Source organism: Zonotrichia leucophrys, chromosome 5, assembly GCF_028769735.1.
Source record: "Zonotrichia leucophrys gambelii isolate GWCS_2022_RI chromosome 5, RI_Zleu_2.0, whole genome shotgun sequence".
NCBI classification, from domain to species: domain Eukaryota; kingdom Metazoa; phylum Chordata; class Aves; order Passeriformes; family Passerellidae; genus Zonotrichia; species Zonotrichia leucophrys.
Window position 1 is genome coordinate 59,824,350 of NC_088175.1, and position 18,656 is coordinate 59,843,005.

At 46.8% G+C, this 18,656-nt stretch overlaps 1 protein-coding gene across 2 annotated transcripts in view; it reads left to right on the forward strand.

The window, feature by feature from the left end:
• GNG2 (G protein subunit gamma 2) overlaps positions 1–15,128 on the forward strand; it is a 33,796-nt gene extending 18,668 nt beyond the window's left edge. Inside the window, exons 2-4 of one of the 2 annotated variants that reach the window (XM_064715986.1) lie at positions 8,590–8,652; positions 10,167–10,282; positions 11,746–15,128. In XM_064715986.1, the coding sequence (XP_064572056.1) occupies positions 10,196–10,282; positions 11,746–11,874 (216 nt within the window). In that variant the 5' untranslated portion in view covers positions 8,590–8,652; positions 10,167–10,195 and the 3' untranslated portion in view covers positions 11,875–15,128. Of the gene's footprint in view, positions 1–8,584; positions 8,653–10,166; positions 10,283–11,745 lie in introns of both variants that reach the window. The other variant, XM_064715985.1, reaches the window with a different exon arrangement.
• The last annotated feature ends 3,528 nt before the right edge of the window (positions 15,129–18,656 follow it).

Consider the following 18,656-nt stretch of genomic DNA (forward strand, 5'->3'; position numbering starts at 1 on the left):
CTGGAACCAGCACTCAGGATTAAGGGGTTTTTTGCCTCATGGAACAAATCAAGCTCAGATAATTTTCTTTCCTTAAGGAAAAAGTGAAACATTTGGAATTTGGGTGTGTTAAGTCTCCTTTCCCAGCCAGATCTGCAACTCCTGTTGGGATCAGTGGGACTATCCCATCTCCCACCCCCTGGAAAACGTGGCTCTGCTATTTTCTATTTTGCCTGTTGTATTTTTATACTTTTCTGGATATATTTAGCAATTTTTTTTTTATTTTTTCAGCTGAGCCACCTATTTTTAGCCATGGCTTTTAGCAAAAGCCACAAGATGCCTGGCAAAGGCATCCAGCCCCTCACGAGGGATTCCCACACTCCAGCCAGACAGTGACCCTATTCCCAGTTATCCCTTCTGGATGTGCATCCTGCCTGATTTTGGGGAGAAAAAAAGCAGATTTTGGGAGATCCTGCTTGTCTCAATGGGGATTCAGCAACCTGGGCTGGGCTCAGCTCTTGGGAAGCACAGGGACAGGGGGAAATCCCAGAGTAAATGAGATTTGGGATTAACTTCTCCATTATAATACCCAGCATGGCCCCTTTTCTGTCCAAAAAAATCCTTTTTTGTCCAAAAACCCCTTTTCTGTCCAAAAATCCCCTCTTTTCTGGCTCAAACCCCCACATGGGTGATGCCTGCCTGGTAGGAACAACCCAGATCCCTGCTCTCCCCAAAACCCTGCCTGTCCCAGTGGGGTTCACCCACTTTGCTATAAATGAGTGGAAAATGCATCAGGGATGGAAAATATGACTTTTTTGTGGCCACAGAGCAGGGAGGCTGCTGCTTTCACCCCAAAAAGGAGCTGTTTTTGGGGTGGGTGATGCTGCTTTCAGTCTTTGTGGTGAGGGAAGGGAGAGGTTTCAGCCTGGCCAGCGTCAGCACTTTCTGTTTCATTCCTGCTTTTCCTTTTGGTTCAGAGGGGAGAGATGGAAAGCAGAGAAAAACCTTGCTGGGGAGGTGAAAAAAAATCTGGAAAATTGAAGCATGGAATCATCCAGGTTGGAAAAGGTTATTCCACCATAAATGATGGAATGGTTTGGGTTGGAAGGGATCTTCAAGCTCATCTTTTTCCATGCCCTGCTATGGGCAGGGACACTTTCTGCTATCTCAGGTTGCTTCAAATTCCATCCAGCCTGGCCTTGGACACTTCCAGGGATGGGAAAATGCCATTTAGGAGAATTCCAATCTCCACCCACGCACACCTTGAGCTAAAACCCAACTAAAAGAGGAGAAAAAACTCCTGGAGGTGGTTCAGCTCCGATGCCATGGGTTTGGAGCTGGAGCTGGGGATGGATCCAGCACCAGGCACCCAAATCCAGGATCCTCTGTGCTCCACAGCCTGCGAGCTCTGTGCAGAGCAGGCAGCAGCTGCTGCTGACGAGGAGCTGGCAAATGAAGCTTAATTACTCCTGCAAGCAGAGCTGGCAGCTCTGGGGTGCCAGAGCCCCACAGGAGCCCGGGCTGGGAGGGAGGGATGGCATGGCAGCTTAGCAGGAGCGCTCAGCATCCAGAAATGCTCCTTTTGCAGTGCCTGCTTTGGGTTGGATGTGCCATTTGGTGTGGAAATGCTTCCAGGAATCCAGGAGGGTGGGATGGAGGAGGGCTGGTTGGCGCAGAGCAATGGTGGCTTTTAGCTCAGAGCACTTTAAATCCCAATCTCAGCACATCGAGCTGCTCCACGTCCACATTTGTTGCTCCACATTTGCAGATAAGAGGTGAAGATTTTGGTGGAGATTCCTCAGGATTTGGACATCGTTATTCCCTGGTATTTGGGCATCCTCATTCCCCAAAATTTGGACATCCTTATTCCTCAGAATTTGGGCATTTTATTTTCCAGTACCTGGGCATTCTTATTCCCTGGTATTTGGACATCCTTATTCCTCAGAATTTGGGTATTTTTGTTCCCCAAGTATCTGGGAATATTTTTTTCCTTTATATGCGAAACCTTATTCCTCAGTCTTTGGATATCCCTGAATTCCCCAGGATCTGGGTGTACATGTTCCCCAGGATTTGGACACCCTTATTCCTCAGAATTTGGGCATCTTTATTTTCCAGTATTTGGACATCCTTATTCCTCAGAATTTGGGCATTTTATTTTCCAGTACCTGGGCATTCTTATTCCCTGGTATTTGGACATCCTTATTCTCCAGTATTTGGGCATTTTTGTTCCCCAAGTATCTGGGAATAATTTTTTCCTTTATATGGGCATCCTTATTCTTCAGGATTTGGATATCCCTGAATTCCCCAGGATCTGGGTGTACATGTTCCCCAGGATTTGGACACCCTTATTCCTCAGATTTGGGCATTTTATTTTCCACTATTTGAACATCCTTATTTCCTGATATTTGGACATCCTTATTCTCCATATTTGGGCATTTTTGTTCCCCAAGTATCTGGGAATAATTTTTTCCTTTATATGGAATCCTTATTCCTCAGGATTTGGTATCCTGAATTCCCCAGATCTGGGTGTACATGTTCCCAGATTTGGACATCTTATTCCTCAGATTTGGGCATTTTGTTCCCAAGTATCTGGGAATATTTTTTCCTTTATATGGGCATCCTTATTCCTCAGGATTTGGGTATGTCTGAATTCCCCAGGATTTGGGTGTCCATGTTCCTTAGTATTTGGATATCATTATTCCTCAGTATTTGGGCATCTTTATTTTCCACTATTTGAACATCCTTATTTCCTGATATTTGGACATCCTTATTCTCCAGTATTTGGGCATTTTTCTTCCCCAAGTATCTGGGAATAATTTTTTCCTTTATATGGGCATCCTTATTCTTCAGGATTTGGATATCCCTGAATTCCCCAGGATTTGGGTGTCCATGTTCCTTAGTATTTGGATATCATTATTCCTCAGTATTTGGGCATCTTTATTTTCCACTATTTGAACATCCTTATTTCCTGATATTTGGACATCCTTATTCTCAGAATTTGGGCATCTTTATTTTCCAGTATTTGGACATCCTTATTTCCTGATATTTGGGACATCCTTATTCCTCAAATTTGGCATTTTGTTCCAAGTATCTGGGAATAATTTTTTCCTTTATATGGGCATCCTTATTCCTCAGGATTTGGGTATGTCTGAATTTCCCAGGATTTGGGTGTCCATGTTCCCCAGGATTTGGACATCATTATTCCTTAGAATTTGGGCATTTTATTTTCCAGTATCTGGGTATTCTTATTCCCTGATAGTTGGGCATCCTTATCCTTCAGTATTTGAACATTCTTATTCCTCAAAATCTGGACATCTTTGTTCCCAAGTATTTGGAAATAAGTATCCTTATTTCCTAAATATCTGAGTTTCTGTATTTCTCCCTGTATGGGCTTTCTTATCCCTCAGTATCTGGGCATCCTTATTCCCTGATATTTGGACATCCTTATTCCTCAGTCTTCAGATATCCCTGAATTCCCCAGGATTTGGGCACCCTAATTCCTCAGAATTTGGGCATCTTTATTTTCCAGTATTTGGACATCCTTATTCTGCAGTATCTGGGCATCCTTATCCTTCAGTATTTGAACATTCTTATTCCTCAAAATTTGGATATCCTTGTTCCCAAGTATTTGGACATCCTTATTTCCCAAATATCTGGCAATCTGTATTTCCCTCTGTTTGGATTTTCTTATCCCTCAGTATCCGGGCATCCTTATCTTTCAGTATTTGAACATTCTTAGTCCTCAAAATTTGGATATCCTTGTTCCCAAGTATTTGGACATCCTTATTTCCCAAATATCTGGCAATCAGTATTTCTCTCTGTTTGGATTTTCTTATCCCTCAGTATCTGGGCATCCTTCTTATTCCTCAAAATTTGGATATCCTTGTTCCCAAGTATTTGGACATCCTTATTTCCCAAATATCTGGCAATCTGTATTTCCCTCTGTTTGGATTTTCTTATCCATCAGTATCTGGGCATCTTTATTCCCTGATATTTGGGCAGCCCTGAATTTTCCAGTATTTGGGCATTCTTTGTGAAGTTTTTGGGAAAGCTGGAATGAGCAGAGCTGGCATAGCTGCACCAGGGATCAGGGATGTGCCTCGCTGTTTGCTCACCTAAATTCCAATTTTTGGTGCCTGTTCAGGCTGGGTGCTGCTGGTGATAGAAAAAAAATGTCATTCAAATGTACCCAAAGCTCTTCATTCAGCAGAGAGCAACAAATGAGGTGGGTTTTTTTGGAGCTTTTTCAAATAACAAAGATCAGCAGCAAAATTTTCATGTCCAGACATTTATTGCCAGCATTTTTCATGGAATCCCAGAATGGTTTTGGTTGGAAGGGACCTTAAAGCCCATCCCACTCCCACCCCTGCTTTAAAAGGATCCTGTTTTAGGATCATTTTAATTTTATTTATTTGTTTATTTTAATTTTTATTTCCTGGTCTTCCCATTATCACAGGGCTGCTTTCACATCCCCTGCTATTGTGCTGAGCTTATTTTTATTTTTAAGTTTTTAAAAAATTAAATTTTATTTATTTTTATTTCCTTTCCTGGTCTTCCCATTATCACAGGGCTGCTCTCACACCCTCTGCTGTTGTGCTGAGCTTACTATTATTTTAAAAATTTTAATTTTTATTTTTATTTTTAAATTTTTTAAAATTTTATTTTTATTTTTATTTATTTCTATTTCATTTCCTGATCTTCCCATTATCACAGGGCTGCTCTCACACCCTCTGCTGTTGTGCTGAACTAATTTTCATTTTTAAATTTTTTAAATTTTATTTTTATTTTTTAATTTCTTTTAATTTAATTTAATTTTTATTTTTATTTATTTCTATTTCATTTCCTGATCTTCCCATTATCACAGAGCTGCTCTCACACCCTCTGCTGTTGTGCTGAGCTTATTTTTATTTTAAATTTTTTTTTAAAAATTATTTTTATTTATTTATATTTCATTTCCTGGTCTTCCCATTATCACAGGGCTGCTCTCACACCCTCTGCTGTTGTGTTGAGCTTATTTTTATTTTTAAAAAATTTAAATTTTATTTTTATTTTTAAATTTTTTAATTTTATTTTTATTTATTTATATTTCATTTCCTGGTCTTCCCATTATCACAGGGCTGCTCTCACACCCTCTGCTGTTGTGTTGAGCTTATTTTTATTTTTAAAAAATTTAAATTTTATTTTTATTTTTAAATTTCATTTTTATTTATTTATATTTCATTTCCTGGTCCTCCCGTTACCACAGGGCCGCTCTCACACCCTCTGCTGTTGTGCTGAGCTTATTTTTATTTTCAAATTTTTTTAAATTTTAATTTAATTTTTTTTTCTTTTTTCTTCATTTTCTGGTCTTCCTATTATCACAGGGCTCCTCTCACACCTTCTGCTGTTGTGCTGAACTAATTTTCATTTTAAATTTTTTTTAAATTTTATTTTTATTTTTTAATTTTTTAAATTTTTATTTTTATTTATTTCTATTTAATTTCCTGATCTTCCCATTATCACAGAGCTGCTCTCACACTCTCTGCTGTTGTGCTGAGCTTATTTTTATTTTAAATTTTTTAAAAAGAATTTATTTTTATTTATTTATTTATATTTCATTTCCTGGTCCTCCCGTTACCACAGGGCCGCTCTCACACCCTCTGCTGTTGTGCTGATCTCATTTTCATTATTAAATTTTTTTTAAATTTCTATTTTTATTTATTTATATTTCATTTCCTGGTCTTCCCCTTATCACAGGGCTGCTCTCACACCCACCCACTGCTGTTGTGCTGAGCTTTGCCTGCAATGAGAGGAGTTTTATGGCCCTCCCAAGGGAATTCAGGCAGTGCCTTATTTCCCTCACTTAATGGCACGTGTGTGCCTGGATAATGGGATTCCTGCCTTGGAGCCCACAGGTTAATGAGCCCTTCCTCGTTATTTTCATGCTAATGATGTTTTACAGGGCCAGGACATGGATAGTGTCTCTTTTGGGCTCTGCACTGTAATTACAGCTCGGGATCTTGCCGGCTTGTTTTGATGTTTGTCTGTAGTGCAGAGGGGCCTTGGGTTATTTATTGTGTGTGGAAAGGGCTGGGATTGCTCAGAGGGGTGCAAAAAGCTGGAGAGGGGCTTGGGATGAGGGATGGAGGGACAGGACACAGGGAATGGCAGGGCTGGATGGGATTTTGGGGTGGAATATGAGGGTGGGGAGAGGCTGGCACAGAGCAGGGCCCACGGCCAGGCTGGACAGGCCTTGGAGCAGCCTGGGACAGTGGGAGGTGGCCCTGCCATGGCAGGGGTGGGATGAGATGGGATTTAAAGTCCCTTCCCACCCAGCCCATCCCATCTCTCTATGATAAATCCAATCCATACAAAACAACCCATGGAATTTGGGGTTCCACACCTTCCCAAGGGCACAGTGGGATCTCCTCTCTCTGGGATTTAAGAGCTGCTTTAGTGCTGGAGCAGCTCCACCAGGGCTGTTGTCCAGAGTGGGACATTCACCAGCTCATTTTGAAGTGTCACCTGCTGCTTTTTTGGTTATTTGTGGTGGAGGAAACGCCCCAGGTTTCCCCAGGGGTGGAAATGCTCAAAACCCATCACTGGCCCCAAAATGCTTCTCATTTCTACTTGAAGCACCTGCAGAGTGACTGAGCGTGGCCCAGGGTGTGGTGGCTCCTGGGAGGCTCCTCTGAGTCGCCCCAACATTGTCCCAACAGGCCTGTGCTCCTCTCAGGAGGGTCCCACCCTTCCCTCACCTTATTTTTGGGGCTGTTTTCCCCATTTTAGTGTCCCTAGGGCTGGCTGTAGTAAGAGCAAGGGAGGGTTTCCTTGCAGGAGGGTGGCAGCAGGGTTGGATGTACAGAATTATTTAAAATATCAGGGCTGTAACAGCCACACAGATGCTCTCAGCTGCCCTCCCTGCTCCTATGGATCCTAAACAGAAGTCCCTGAAGTGATTCTCTGCCACTGGACCAGGTCATTTGAGAAAATCCACAGAATTCATAGAATCACTGGGTTGGGAGAGGCCTTCAGGATCATGGAAGTCCAACCCAGCCCCAACATCTCAGCTCAGCCCTGGCACCCAGTGCCACATCCAGGCTTTGTTAAACACACCCAGGGATGGGGACTGCACCACCTCCCTGGGCAGAATATTCCAGAACTTTATCACCCTTTCTGTAAAAAACCTTTTTCCTGATATCCGACCTAAATTTCCCTTAGTGCAGCTTAAGACACAGTATGAAAGGGCACAACATGGAATTGTTTAGGTTGGAAAAGCCCTCTCAAATTGAGCCCTCATCACTGCCAATCCCACCACTAACCCGTGTCCCCAAGTGCCACAGTCACACACTTTTGGAACCCTCCCAGGGGTGACATTTGCTGCCTTGGGAAAGTCTCTGTGGCACCCAAGCCAGTCTTGGTTGAAGCTGCTGCTGTGCCAGAACCATGGCACATTCCATGGTGTGGGAAATAGTGAGGGTAAGAAGAGCTTTAAAAAGTTGGGAAGGTAGGTTTTAAAAATAGAAAGAATAGAGAAATTAGAATTAGTTGTAAAGTGTGAAGGTAGGAAAAAGTTACAATGTTATAGTAAGTAAAGTTAATAGTAAATAAGGACCTGAAACAATAGTTTGAGTTTTAGGTTTGGTTAAGATAGACTTTAAGACTGTAGAAAAAATATATTTAGTAACATAGTAGAAGGTTTTAAGCTTAATAATGGTGTATTGTGCATTGTTAATAGAAGTAAGTTCTATTAAGTAAGAAGTATTTCTTACTTAGAAATAAGTAAGTGTTGTGTGAAGTATGTGTACCTCTAGTGATTGGTTAGAACAATTGTTTGTAACTTTAGCAATATGCTATTGGCTAGAAAATTTTTTAAATGTTCCGTAACAAAGAAATCTTTGGCTGCTGCTGGCAAGATGTGAGCTTTTGCTATTTCTCTATTGTCTCAGCTATCTAATGTTGAGAAAATGACACTGATGTTGTAATAAAATTCCAAGGAACATCTCTTGCTAATCTCGCTCTGTTTGTGAAAGACAAAAAGCTTCCCCAGCACAAATGGTGCCCCATGAAGCAAAAGATTCATTTCAGAATCCTTTGTAAACCATTCAGCCATCAGTGTTGAGCCCCAGATTAAGAAAATTGAAAGAAGAGGGAAATCGAAAGAAGAGGGAAATCGAAAGAGAGCTGTGCTCTGCTGCTCAAACCCTTCCCCAGCCACCAAAAACGAGGGGAGAGGTGAGAGAAACAATGCAGGGGCTGAGCTGAACCTCCAGCCATGGCCTGGGGGAGCAGATCCAGCCAGGAGCTGGATTTTGGCAGCACTCCCCAGGCGATGGATGCTCCTCCTGTGCACCAGACCTTCAACCCAAGCCCTGTGCACCCTCCAGCCTGCTCGGGGCTGCCAGCAGCCCCGGGCTGCTTGCCCATGACTGAAACCTCTTCCTGTGCTGAAAGCCTCGCTGAATGCAAACAAAAAGTGTCCCTGGGGGCTGGGCTTGCACTGCACAGGGCAGGGGGACACACGGAGGGAAGCTGGGGATGTGGCAGCCGGCGTCTGTGGGGTCCCCAGTGCCAGAAATGATCGTCCCACGGAGCTGAGTTTCATTTTCTGTTCTCTTTATTTAAGGGCAGTGAAGGGCCAAGAGGAGCAGAGCTTCCCTTAGAGGCACAGATCAGCGGAGAGATCAGCTTCTGGTAAAAAACAACCCCTCCCTGTGCTCCCCTCCTCATCCTCAAACCTGGCTGGCCCTGCCTCCAAGCACAGGCACCAGTGCCGGGTCGATTCCTCTAGAAATCCCACAGATTTGAGTGGGATCCCATATAAATCCCCTAAAACCTCACCCACAAAAATGTATAATATAATAAATATAATATGATATGATATGATGATATGATATGATATGATATGATATGATATGATATGATGATATTATACGATATAATATAATAGAATATATATCATTAATAGAATATAATAGAATATATCATGAATATAATATAAATTACACAATATATAATATTATATATGATGTAATTTATATTATAATTACAATTATAATGTTATAATAGATAACATTATATATTATAATAATGTTATATGACATTATTATAATATATATAATATAACCACATAATATAATATAAACTACATAATATATAATGTTATATATTCTAACATTATTCTAACTTTATTCTAACATATAATGTTATATATTATTATTATATAACATATAATAATGTTATAATGATGTTATAATAGATAACATTTTATATTATATTATATTATATTATATTATATTATATTATATTATATTATATTATGTTATGTTATTTATGTAATCTATATTGTCTAATATAATATCAGTTATCCAATATATAATATCTATTATCTGATATAGATTATATTTATATTATAGATTACATAGATTATATATAATATATATATAATTATAATATATAATTTTTTAAAATGTATATATATAATTTTTTAAATCTCATGAAAAACTCATTTTGAAGCTGGCAGGCAGCCCCAGTCAGCCTCAGCACTGCTGGAAAGCCCTTGCTGCTGCAGGAGCTGGATGCTGGGATTCTGCTGCCTCTGCCAGAGCTCACTGCTGGTAGAAGGTGCTGGAAAAACATCCGGGATCCAGCCTGGAGTGACCTTAATGAGCATCCCCCGCCTGCCTGGGGTAGAAATCTCCAGAAACAGGAAACTCCAGCATCCTGTTTAGCATCTCAATGTGCAAACTGGCAGCAGGGACAAAGGCAGGGAGGCCGGGGGACACTGGACACACACTGGGCACCGGCAGGGGCTGGAGGAAGGGCAGGGAATGAGCCTGGCACAGAAATCCTGTTCCCTGGTTTTTGTTGCTGTCAGAGGCTGGCGTGGAACAGCAAACAGCAAAGCACAGCTCAGCTGGGCTCCTGCTGCTGCAGGCTGGGCTCTGGACAGTCCCAGTGCCACCCAGCTCTGGGGACAGCACTGTGGCAGCATGTCCCTGCCCTGGGTTGGCATCTGCCATCCTCACCCCCTCATTTTCATGGCTCTAACCCTCCACACAAGCAACCCCAGCCCATCTTTTGGGAGCTGGCATATATAATATGATCGATATATTTATATATATATTTTTTTAAAATCCCATGAAAACCCCATTTTGGAGCTGGCAGGAGCAGCCCAGCAGCTGATCCCGGTGTGTTCCTGCCCACAGCCCATCCTGAGAGCCCTCCTGGCCTGCCCATGGCTAGCAACAACACTGCTAGCATAGCACAGGCCCGCAAGCTGGTGGAGCAGCTGAAGATGGAGGCCAACATCGACAGGATAAAGGTAAGGGATTCTTGGGAGATGCCTCTGGGAAGGCTGGGAGGTGGTGGCTGCTGCCCAAAGCTCGTGGAGGGAGCTGGGAGGTGAAGCCAGGTGGTGTTTGTGGGGGATGCTCTTGCTTTAAGTAGACCATTCAGTCATCAGTGTTGAGAGCCCCAGATTAAGGAAATCAAAAGAAGAGGGAAATCAAAAGAGGGCTGTGCTCTGCTGCTCAAACCCTTCTCCAGCCAAAAAACAAGGGGAGAGGTGAGATAAACCTTCAGCCATGGCCCTGGGGGTGCAGATCCCGCCAGGAGGCAGTGGGAGATGGGATTGTAGAATCTGGGAATGGCTTGGGTTGGAGGAGACCTTAAAGCCCTTTTTATTCCAACCTCCTGCCAGGGACACCTTCCACCATCCCAGCTTGCTCCAAGCCCCATCCAGCCTGACCTTGGGCACTGCCAGGGGTGAGAGGCAGCTGGAAGCATCACCTGGAGCCCTGTGGGGTGGTGGGAAGGAGTGACTGTCCCCAAGGCATCTCAGCTCCTTGCTAAGAGCTTAAATCCAGGGAGAGAAGTGCTGCAGGGCTGGGATGAGCTCTGGTGGCTCGGGAGCTGCTGCCATGTCTGGAATAAAGAGTGAGGCTGGTGGGTGAGGGCAGGAAACGCTGCTGTGGATGTTCCTGCCAAGGGATGCGTGGGAGAGCCAGCAGGGATGCTGAAGTCAGTCCTTGTCAGGTGAAGGATGGGAATGGGGGAAGGCTGGGAAAGCTGGGAATGGGAATTCAGGCTGACAGAGCAGCTCAGAGCCCAGAGGTGAAAAACCAGCCCAGAATCAGCCCCAGCAGGGACGTGCTGCTGCACTGTCAGTCAGGCTCCCATCTCAGAGCTGATATTCCCTGCCCTGGGATGCTGCCAGCCTGGTGGCACCTCTCCAGGTGGGATGTCCCCAGCACAGCCATGTCACAGACATCTTTTATGGAAAATCGTTTCCTTAGGATTCTTCCTCCTGAGAAGCTGAGAGGCCTCAGGAACAAAATGTAAACATTGATTATCTGCTGCTGTGGGATGCAACAGGTGGAGCTTCGATTGGCTCATGTGGTTGTTTCTAATTAATGGCCAATCACAGCCCAGCTGGCTCAGACAAAGAGTCCGAGACAGAGCTTTTGTTATCATTCTTTCTTTTTCTATTCTTAGCCAGCCTTCTGATGAAATCCTTTCTTCTATTCTTTTAGTATAGTTTTAATGTAATATATATCATACAATAATAAATCAGCCTTCTGAAACATGGAGTCAGATCCTCGTCTCTTCCCTCAACCTGATTCCCCTGTGAACACCGTCACACAGCCTGTCCCTAACCCAGGGCTCCTCCTTTTGCAGGTGTCCAAAGGGCTCCCTGCCCAGGGGTGCTGCCAGCCTGGTGGCACCTCTCCAGGTGGGATGTCCCCAGCACAGCCTGTCCCTAACCCAGGGCTCCTCCTTTTGCAGGTGTCCAAAGCAGCAGCAGACCTGATGGCGTACTGTGAAGCCCACGCCAAGGAGGACCCTCTATTGACCCCCGTCCCGGCCTCAGAAAACCCCTTTAGAGAGAAGAAGTTCTTCTGTGTGATCCTGTAAACCCAGGAGGAGCCTGACGGGCACTCAGGCCACCCTGAACACTGATGTAGAGTTTTTAGGAATGGGGACGACCTGCTGGTCCGCAGAATTTAAACAAAAATAAGTAAAAAACACGGCCTGGAAGCTACAGAGATGTGCATGTTTAAAGAACCTGGCCACCTTTGGGGGAATCAGATGATCTGCATTGCAAGGCAAAAGATCTGAAGTCTGTAGAGTTGCCTAGAAAGAGAAAAACAAAAACAAAAAAAAAAACCCATGTAAAGAATAAATCTGTGTCACTTTTCTGCTCACAAAATTGTTCGATTGTTCCATATTTAAAGCACCAGAGCTGTGCTAAGCAAAGTTAACTGCTAAGGATGTGTATAACCTTCTTGGAATGATATTGTTGGTTTCTTTCCAAGCTAATATTTTTGATTTAAGTTGTCAGATATATAGCAGACAGGTTAGGTGGCTGTGCTGTTACTCAATGTTTGGTCTTGTGCTTTTTCATTTCTGGCCGTAGCGTAGCAGGGGTGGGTCCAGGGGACACCAGCAGCTCTGTGTCCCCAGCAAACCCCACTTTTTACCATTCTCTCTATGGTTAGCTTTGGTTCTGCAAGTAAAAGTGGTTCCTGTGTCGTGCTTGGTGCTTCCTAGCCCTGTGATGACATTCAGTGGTAGTGCATGAGAGTTTAATTCCGTTCATCCGCTCCAGACTTTTCTTTTCCAGCGTTTGGCACCACGTGCTGGTGGAAGAAGCCGTAGGGAGGGAACAGAGGCGATTCTGAAAGCAAAGAGAGCTCCTGAGATGCCTTAGACGTGCCTGAAATGCCTCCTGCCACAGGGCAGGTGCCAGCCCGGGTGCAGGGCGAGCCAGAAATCCGAAAATCAAAGTCGACCGCTTCTTTCCGGGTCTTTCCTTTCTCCTACACCTCTGTGCCTCTGCTCTCCTCGCTTGGTCCTGCTCTTTTCCCAGTTCCTGGTAGCACTTCCTTCCCTTGGGGCTGGTCTGGAATGTTGCTGGGATGCTGCTCAGTGGTGGGATGCTGCTTCAGGGTGGGATTCTGCTCCGTGGTGGGATGCTGCTCCTTGGTGGGATACAGCCCCATGGTGGAGTGCTACTCCAAAATGGGATGCTGCACCTCCATGGACTGCTGCTTCTCCATGGACTGCTGCTTCTCCATGGAATGCTGCTCCATGGTGGGATTCTGCTCCGTGGTGGAATGCTACTCCAAAATGGGATGCCGCATCCTCCATGGTGGGATACAGCCCCACAGTGGAATGCTGCTCCAAAATGGGATTCTGCTCCATGGTGGGATGCTGCTCCTCCATGGGATGCTGCTCCACCATGGAATGTTGCTCCTCCATGGACTGCTTCTCCATGGTGGGATTCTGTTCCTCCATGAAATGCTACTCCATGGTGAGATTCTGCTTCATGGCGGGATGCTGCTCCTCCATGGAATGCTGCTCCACCATGGGATGCTGCTCCTCCATGGAATGTTGCTCCTCCATGGAATGTTGCTCCACCATGGGATGCTTCTCCTCCATGGGATGCTTGTCCTCCATGGAATGCTTCTCCTCCATGGGATGCTGCTCCATGGTGGGATGCTCCTCCTCCATGGGATGCTGTCCCACCATGGGATGCTGCCCTACATTGGGATGTTCCTGCCCCTTCCTGCCCCCACCTCCCCTCCCATTCCCACTGTCCCCTCCCCACGTTGGGAAGGGCCAGGGGAGCAGCCCTGGGAGCTGTGGGGCTGCCCCTTCCCAGAGGTGCCTGATTCCCTGTTTACACACAGCCTGGGCTCCTGCCAGGCTGGGCAGTGATTCCCAGGTCTGCTTCATCTGCTCCCAGCTCTCGGGGGACACACGCCACCTTTCTGGGCTCCTCCTCGGGCCCATGCTTCTGTGGATGTGGCTTGTCTCTCCTTTCTGCTGCTAAACACCTCCTGGCTTTCCCCTGCTCATCTGTCCTTTGGGAAACTTTGGGAACCATCCCTTTGGGAATTATCCCTTTGGGAACCATCCCTTTGGGAACCATCCCTTTGGGCACCATCACTTTGGGAACCATCACTTTGGGAATCATCCCTTTGGGAATCATCCCTTTGGGAACCATCACTTTGGGAATCATAATGTGGGGATTTATGTACAAAATGAGCTGGGGGTCACAAAGGGGTTTTTAGGGGTCTGTGGTGACCCTGCTGAAGCAGTTCTGAATCAGGTGTGAGAGCTTTTAAAAATCCCTGTGGATCTGGGAGGGGAAAAGTCTTTAGGTACCTTTTGGTAACTCTTTCTAGCCCGTAAAAAAAAGTGCTTTTTGGTTTTTGTACCTTTTCATACTCTTTTTCTAGTTCTTCTATGGAGAAGGCCAGTTCTTCTCACACTGGACTCCAAACTTTTGGCACCTGGGAATGTTTGTAAGCCACAAGTAACCTAGATGGTCCCAGCCCCCTGTAATTCCCCCAATTTTGATCTTTTTACTACAGCTCCCATAGCTTTTGGATGAAGGGTGGATGAAGTGGTTTGCTCTGCAGCTGGTTTCACTCTTGGTGTTACCAGGCAGAGATGTAAAAACCCCATCCTGAGTTTTGTCTTTTCTTCTTAATCTGATTTATTGTCACAGAGAGTGAAGTGCAGCCGGTCTGACCCGGGGCTCCCACCCCACCCTTTCTCAAACATTGTCACAAAAGTGGTTTGTAATAATTTTTTTAACGACTTGCCTATTTTACAACTCGAATTCTTAATACCTTAGAGGACAAAATAAACCTGCATGAATATGGGGGAGCGGGGAGGGGGAGATTTTGAATTAACGCAAACTATTCATTGAAGGTGTTTTACGTTGCTGGGCTTGATTTTTCTGTTGGTTGTAGTGTTGCCATTGGTGTGCTGCCAGGTATTTCACCCCAGTATTTCTATTTACCCAGATCTGCCTTTGTTAGCCAAGCAGAGATCTCCTGCCAAGGTTGTTTCCCCTCCTCACAACAAAAATCCCAGCCATCCCTCCATCCCCATGCTGGATTTCCAGCCTGGCCTCAAACGACATTCCACTACCCCCAGGCTTTTAAAGAAAAAAAAATATCTGGAGTACTGAAAAAAAGGACTTTTATTGTCTGCAAAGGTTGCTGGTGGCAATTCTGTCCCATGGGTTGTCACCCTGCCAGCAGCAGGATTTTGGGGAGGGGGTGGCTGTAGGTGAAAGCCAGTCGTGGTGTAGCGCATCCCCATCCCACATGGTCTGTGTACTCGTTGGAAATAAACTTTTGGATTTGTTTCAAGCCTTTGGAGATGCTGCTCTGTGCTCCCTGGGGAGGTGGGATCCCATCCTGGTTGTGGTTGCATGCAGTTCCCAAGGGGTTCTCCCTGTCAGGGAGGGTTTAGCAGGAGTTTTGGGCCTGGGGTTTCAGCAGCCCCACAGCATGGGGCAGGTCAGGGGAGAGCAGACTCATTCAGGGTGGGACATTGATCCTTGAAATTGAGAGACACCTGAAATTCCCAATTTCATTGTCCATCCTTCTCCTTTCTCTTTCCATCTTCTCCCAGCCCTGGCACTCAGCACAGGAGCAAATCCAGAGGAGGCCATGGAGCTGCTCCAGGGGTTGGAGACTGCTCCGGGAGAGCTGGGGGTGCTCACCTGGAGAAGGGAAGGCTCCAGGGAAACCTCAGAGCCCTTTGCAGGTCCTGAAGGAACCTTCTAAAGGAGGACAGATTTTTATAGAGCCTGGAGAGACAGGAAAAAGGGTTTTAATCTAAAAGAGGGTTGGTTCAGGCTCAGATATAAGGAGAAATTCTTTAATGGGAGGGTGGGGAGGCCCTGGCACAGGGTGCCCAGAGCAGCTGTGGCTGCCCCTGGATCCCTGGAAGTGCCCAAGGCCAGGTTGGATGGGGTTTGGAGCACCTTGGGACAGTGGAAGGTGTCCCTGTGAATGACAGGGGCTGGGACTGGATGATTTTTAAGGTCCCTTCCAACCCAAACCATTCCAGGATTCTGTGATTCCATCATTCTTACTCTGGACTACCAAAACACCTCCTGATCACAGAATCAAACTCTGCTCCTACCAAATTCTGCACATCCCGAATTTTCCCTCCAGTTTCACAGGACCCTCAGAGGTGAGTGTTTGCCCACACATTTTGAGGCTGCTCAGTCTCAGCTCATTCTTGGGATCTGCTTTGAAGCTGCTCTGATGGGCACAGAAAAGGATGGAGGGGCTGGGAGTTGATCTTGGTGCTTGGAAAAACTGGAATATGAGCACAGATCTGTGCTGCGCTGGGTGCTGGTGGTTTTATGTCAGAACCTATGGCGTTATTTCAGAACCTTACTTGGATCAGCCTGGGATAGCAGAAGGTGTCCCTGTGAATGACAGGGGGGAGAACAGGATGGCTTTTAAGGCCCCTTCCAACCCAAACCATTCCAGGATTTTGTGATTCCATGATTCTTACTCTGCACCTACCAAAATGTCTCCTGATCATAGAATCAAACACTCACCCCTGAGGTCCTGTGAAACTGGAGGGGAAATTCAGGATGTGGGGAATTTGGCAGGAGCAGAGTATGTTTGATTCTGTGATCAGGAGGTGTTTTGGTGGTCCAGAGTAAGAATGATGGACTCACAGAATCCTGGAATGGTTTGGGTTGGAAGGGACCTTAAAATTCTTCCAGTCCCACCCTCTGTCATTCCCAGGGACACCTTCCACTATCCGAGGCTGCTCCAAGCAAGGTGTCACCATAGGTTCTGAAATAAAACCACCAAAACAGAGCCCAGCATGGATCTGTGCTGATATTCCAATTTTTCCAAGCACCAAGCTCAACTCCCAGCCCCTCCATCCTTTTCTGTGTCCCTGAGAGCAGCTCCAAAGCAAAATGCTGTTGCTGAGGAGGAAGGAGCCAAGTCTGTCCTGGCCTGCCAGGCAGCTCAGCTGTTCCATGGCTCCCTGGCTCCCCTCCAGCTCCAACACTCTCTCCCCTCCATCCTCACATCCAGGATTTGGCTCTGGAGCAGCATCTGCCGAGCAGGAGGAGGTGAGGAGCTTCCATGGAGAGCGTGGGCGAGGCGCTGCTCCGCACGCAGGCCGCAGCCAGGCCCGGCTCCCTAATGAGAATAAACCCATCTGCACTAATTGCATTCATTAGCTGCAGCGGGGAGAGGAGAAGCACAACTCATCTCCTGGGGATGGGTTTGTGCTCCTGCAGGAAGGGTTGGAGCCACCAGGGAATGGGGGAAGGGCTGCTCTGAGGGTGAGGATGGCAGGAGGGGTGGAGAGTGGAGGTGTCACTGCCTCCATGATTGTCACTCTTGGTGGCACAGACAGCGTGTGACACTCGTGTGGCTGAGGGCACCGTGGGTCCAAGCTCCTTTTGTCCATGCTGGGGTTGTTGTGCCTGTCCTGCTGGCTTCAATGTCACTGCTTGTCACTCTTGGTGGCACAGACAGCGTGTGACACTCGTGCAGCTGAGGGCACTGTGGGGACGAGCCCAAGCTCCATTTCTCCAAGCTGGGGTTGTTGTGCCTGTCCTGCTCACTTCAATGTCACTGCTTCTGCTTATCACTCTTGGTGGCACAGACAGCGTGTGACACTCGTGTGGCTGAGGACACTGTGGGCATGGGCCCAAGCTCCTTTCCTCCATGCTGGGGTTGTTGTCCCTGTCCTGCTGGCTTCAATGTGGCTGCTGGCTCCAGCTGTGGGGTGGGAGAGGGACACTCCCTCAGGAACTGCAGCTACAGGACAGGTTCAGACTGAAAGAGTGGAAGTTTGGGTTGGATTTGTGGAATTCTTGGCTGGGAGGGTGGTGGCACAGGGTGCCCAGAGGCTGCTCCTGGATCCCAAGGCCAGGCTGGACAGGGCCTGGAACACCCCGGGACAGTGGAAGGTGTCCCTGCCATGGCAGGAGTGGAACTGGATGGGTTTTAATGCCCCTTCCAACCCAAACCATTCTGGAATTCTGGAATTCCAGAAAAGCTGAAGGAGGCTGAGGTGCCAGGGAGCCCCTGCCCTGCTGTCAGCACTCCAGGAAGGAGCTGGAGGAGATTCAGTGGACGGGAGGGGAATGTCCTGAAGGGAAAGGGAGGCAGAGCCCCCTGGATCCCGCTGAGGCCATGGCGGGGGCTGGCTCATCCCGCTGCCATCCTGCAGCCGGTGCCAGCTGGGAAGGGAAGGAAGGGAAGGGCTGGCACGGAGGAAATGTCAGCATGAATATTGCAGTGGCTCGTCACGCTGTCACCGCCTGGCTGCCTGCAAAGTGCCACCCCAGCCATGCGGGAGGGGGGGACATGGGGACGGGGGCGGCCTCGCTCCCAGCCGGAGCTCATCCCTTCCTTCCCCAGGGAAAAAACCTTCAACTGGAGCCTTCCCAGTGCTGCCCAGTACAGATCACTGCTCCCCAGTACGGATCAATATTCCCCAGTCCAGCTCTGTGCTCCCCAGTGCTCCCCAGTACAGATCACTGCTCCCCATTTCAGCTCAGTGCTGCCCAGGGCTCCTCAGTACAACTCAATTCTCCTAGCACAGCTCCCCAGTACAGCTCCGAGAATAGCTCAATGCTCCCAGTACTCCCAGTACAGCTCCCAGTACCCCCCCCGTATAGCTCCAAGTACAGCTCAGTGCTCCCAGTACAGCTCCCAGCACTTGTGGTGTTCCCTAGTACAGCTCCCAGTATAGCTCTCAGTACTCCCAGTACAGCTCCCAGTGTTCCCAGTGCATCTCAGTGCTCCCAGAACCCCCACAATACAGCTCCTAGCTCTCCCAGTACAGATCCCAGCGCTCCCAGTATCCCCAGCAGAGCTCCCAGCACTCCCAGTACAGCTGCCAGC